Source organism: Tupaia chinensis, unplaced genomic scaffold (genome assembly GCF_000334495.1).
Source record: "Tupaia chinensis unplaced genomic scaffold, TupChi_1.0 Scaffold000548_1, whole genome shotgun sequence".
NCBI lineage: Eukaryota > Metazoa > Chordata > Mammalia > Scandentia > Tupaiidae > Tupaia > Tupaia belangeri.
The window spans coordinates 845,951-849,459 of record NW_006160060.1 but is presented as its reverse complement, the minus strand read 5'-3'; the positions used below and the strand labels follow the sequence as shown (position 1 = coordinate 849,459).

The following is a 3,509-nucleotide window of genomic DNA, read 5'->3' as shown; positions in this document are numbered from 1 at the left end:
CTATGATCAGCTAGAGGGCGCCCAGCCCCCGTCTCTGCAGCCCGGGACCCCTGGCAGGTTAGAGGTCAGGAGCAGGAACGCAACAGGCTGCTGGGGCAGGCAGGGGCATCAGAGGAGACGTGGGGAGGGGACTAAGGGGCAGGGGACGGGGCAGTGGAGTCCCCTCCTCCCTCCCAGCCAGCCTCCCTGGCAAGAACCCAGCCTTCTGAGCCTCTGGCCTGCCCTAGCCTCTGTGTCCTCAGGTGTGTCCCCACTGCTCCTATGGGGACCCTCTCCCCACCTGTCCCTACCCACTGTACCCGCACACCTGCAGCTCCACCCACCACCACTCTGAGAAGCTGTTAGGCAGGGGGCCGCAGGCCAGGGATGGGGGACGGGTCAGGCCATGAGCTGACTGGGAGGGAGCCTGGGGCCCTCAGAGGCAGGACGGGAAGGGACATCCATCTGGGGACTGAAGCAGCCTTGTCCAGGGGGACAGGAAAGAGCTGATCCCCTGTCTGGCCGGAACTATAGGCCTCTGGATAGCCTGGGGTCAGTGGGGCCTGGCACATCCTGAGGGGCAGGAGGGAGAGACCTTGGGGACCCCTTCTCCACCTCAGCAGTGGCCCTCCCACCTACCTGGCCTCGGGCTGCAGTCCCACCGGGGGGCATCTGGGAGAGGAGCAGGGAGCTAGCTCTGGGTGGGGCTAGAGACCATGGCAAGAGGGGTTGCAGCCCCAGTGCAAGGGCTCCCCAGCAGGCCCCCCTCGGCTGCCCAGTCCTGGAGAAGACGTGCCCAAGGGCAGAAGGCCTGTCCTGGACAGAAGTTATCCTGTCCTCAGGGAGGCCAGTGGGGCCTGCTGAGAGGAGTCCACCAGACTCCAGGAATAGCGGGTCCCTCATGCCTCCCACTCGAGCCAGGCCCAGCCCGTCCCCACCTCACAGCCAGCGCTGGCCCAGGGATGGCTAAGTGTGGTGGGCCCCGGCCCAGATACTGGGCCCAGGGTGGCTTTGGCCTGACTGTCGGAGGTGACCCTAGTTGATGAGTGGGGTGCAGACTTGGTCAACAAGCCCTGCCTGGGAGGGCTGCTGGTCTGAGGGCCCGTCCGCACAGGGCAGGCTGGTGTGCTCAGCCCCTGGGAAGGGCTGAGGCCCTGCGTGCCTGGATGCTGATCGCCACTCCCAGCCCTCGCACCAGGCGGCCTCGCGCCTGCAGGCAAGCGTGGGGCTCTGGCCTCCCTGGACTCCCGGCAGAGGCTTTGCTCCCTGTAGTCCAGGACTCTGGCCTCAGAGGCTGAGTGGGAGAAGGGCAGAGGGACAGCTGGAGTCCCTGGACAGTTGAAAGGAGAGCCCGGGAGGTGGCGCAGCCAGAGGAGCCCAGGGCTCAGAAGCCTTGCCTGACAGGGAGGTGGCCCATTTTCACCCCTCCTGCACTCACCACAGGGGAGGTCACACAGCTGCTGCGGGGCGGAGAAGCGCACGTCCGTCCTCCAGCCCTGCAGGACCGGCAGCACTGATCAGTCTCGCCAATGCCCACCCACCTCCAGATGGGCATACCTGAAAAGGCTGGTCTGCAGAGCCTCCAGGGGGCAGGCCCAGCAGCGACACAGAGGGTGCTCCCCGGTAGGAGGAGAGCCAGGGGCAGATGAGGGGCTGGACAGGGCAGCTCCACATACTTGGACACAGATGCCAGGAGCGCAGGCTTCGTCCCTGGGAATGTCTACGAACACGAAGTCAGCCGTGGGGTGTGCCGTGGGGTCGCTCTGGTGGGAGTGGGCAGGTCACAGACAAGGGGGGGGCAGGCCCGCCTAGCCGGCATTCTTGTCCCGTGTGTGCACACGTGCGTGCGCCCTCAGCACCCTGAAACAGGAGCCCTCTGCCCTCCCTGACAGGAGCCAGACCCTAGGCTGGTCCAGGGCCCAGGTGGGTGGTAGAGAGGGTTGCAGAGAAGTGGGGGCCCTGCTGCCCCTCCTGGGGTGGACCCCCCAAGACTGCTCACTGAGGCTGGAGGAAGGGGGCTGGCCTGGGGTGCGAGGTGGCAAGCCGGCAGCCATGGCCTCCTTCTGTGACACAGGCGCACCTGGAAGTGGGCGGGGCTGGGCGAGAAGAAGGTGGCCCGGAGGAGGCCCGGGGCAGGTGCTGGCTGGATGGTCATCTTCCAGGCTGCAGGGCAGGAGGTAGGAGGCCCGCCAGGCTCAGTGCCTCACCCTCTCCCTTCCTCCCACCAAGCCCGGAACTGTGTACCCACCTCCCTACCGGGACGTCCACACGGCCAGCGAAGTGCCCCTGCGGCTCAGCCCCACGCCAGCCTCCCGCCTGCTGCCCAAGGACAGTTCACCTGGAAAGTGGCCTGCTGCCCAAGGACAGCTCACCTGGAAAGTGCCGTGGCTGGAAAGGGCACCTCACCCCGAGGCCCAGGTTGGTGGAGAACTGGAAAGAGAGGTCGGGGGACCCAGCGTGACAGACTGGGCTGCCTTAGGGTGGCTTCCTAGGTCCTTAGCTCCACCCACTGTCAGGTAGGAGGGCCCTTAGAGACAGGAAGCTGGACTCCAGGGCTGGGTGAGGCCCCGGCCCTGATGCTCCCTGGCCTCCTGGACTGCCTCCCAGCCCCTTCCCCAGCATGGGCACAACTCACCTTCAGGCAGAGCTGGGGTTGTGTGTCCACCAGCAGATACTTCACCTGAGGAGGGCTGGAGTCAGGGCCCTGGCCGTCCGTGCCTACCCCTGCCCTCTGGGAACACTCACCCCGCCATGTGCTGCCTGGCCCGAGTGCCTCAGCTCACGGCAGGGGCCCCCAGGCTCTGCTCGCCAGCACAGGCTCACGTGGCCGCTCACAGGACAGGCGGGCTCCCAGCTCAGGGCCTGGCTCCCTGGGTGGTAATGGATGGCGTCCCACAGCGCCTCAGCCTCTGCAGGAGCCCGCCCCCCCGCAGGCACAGTCAGCTGGTACCTAGCACCCACCTGAGTAACCAGTGGGCCAGGGCTCAGCGAAGCAGGTGCAATTCTCCTGCAGCTTTCTGAGCCTGGCCCGAATCTGTGCATGTGTGTACACATGTGTGTGCGTGCGCAAGGTTGCTGAGCAGAGCTGAGTAACCTTCAACCTGGTTCTCCCAGGTGAGCCGGCACTGGGTGTGCACACATACACTGCACACACACGCAGGCACTATGCACGCCCACATCCATGGACAGACTTGGTCACATGCAGGGCCAAGCCCGGGGGGTCACACTCTTGGCGACCAGACCTACGTGGCAGGCACCGGGGCCTGCAATGTCCCCCAACATGTCGGCCCTCGCAGCTGGGTGGTGCACTGGGGGCACCAGGCTCGCCTATCTATTGGCCCCCCTCTGCACCCGGGCACTCGCCGTCTCCAAAGGGGCACATCTGGATCCGTATGGCGTCAGGGGTGGCAGCCCAGCCCTGTGGAGAGGCTGTGGTCAGCGCGGCTGCTCTCCCCTTGTCCCCCCTGAACTGGTCCTCACACTCTCACGGACCTCCAGGCACAGGCAGGGCAGCTCCTGGCTGTAAGGCA

General features: G+C 66.2%; 1 protein-coding gene across 1 annotated transcript in view; it reads right to left on the bottom strand.

Annotated features, from left to right (window-relative positions):
• The window catches only part of IL17REL (interleukin 17 receptor E like), an 11,667-nt gene that overhangs the window by 5,645 nt on the left and 2,513 nt on the right, over positions 1-3,509 (bottom strand). The window contains exons 5-11 of the mRNA XM_027775343.1: positions 3,331-3,397; positions 2,725-2,888; positions 2,615-2,659; positions 2,352-2,409; positions 1,979-2,142; positions 1,656-1,742; positions 1,418-1,475 (exon numbers count right to left, since the gene is read on the bottom strand). Coding sequence (XP_027631144.1) covers positions 1,418-1,475; positions 1,656-1,742; positions 1,979-2,142; positions 2,352-2,409; positions 2,615-2,659; positions 2,725-2,888; positions 3,331-3,397 — 643 coding nt within the window. The remainder of the gene's footprint in view (positions 1-1,417; positions 1,476-1,655; positions 1,743-1,978; positions 2,143-2,351; positions 2,410-2,614; positions 2,660-2,724; positions 2,889-3,330; positions 3,398-3,509) is intronic.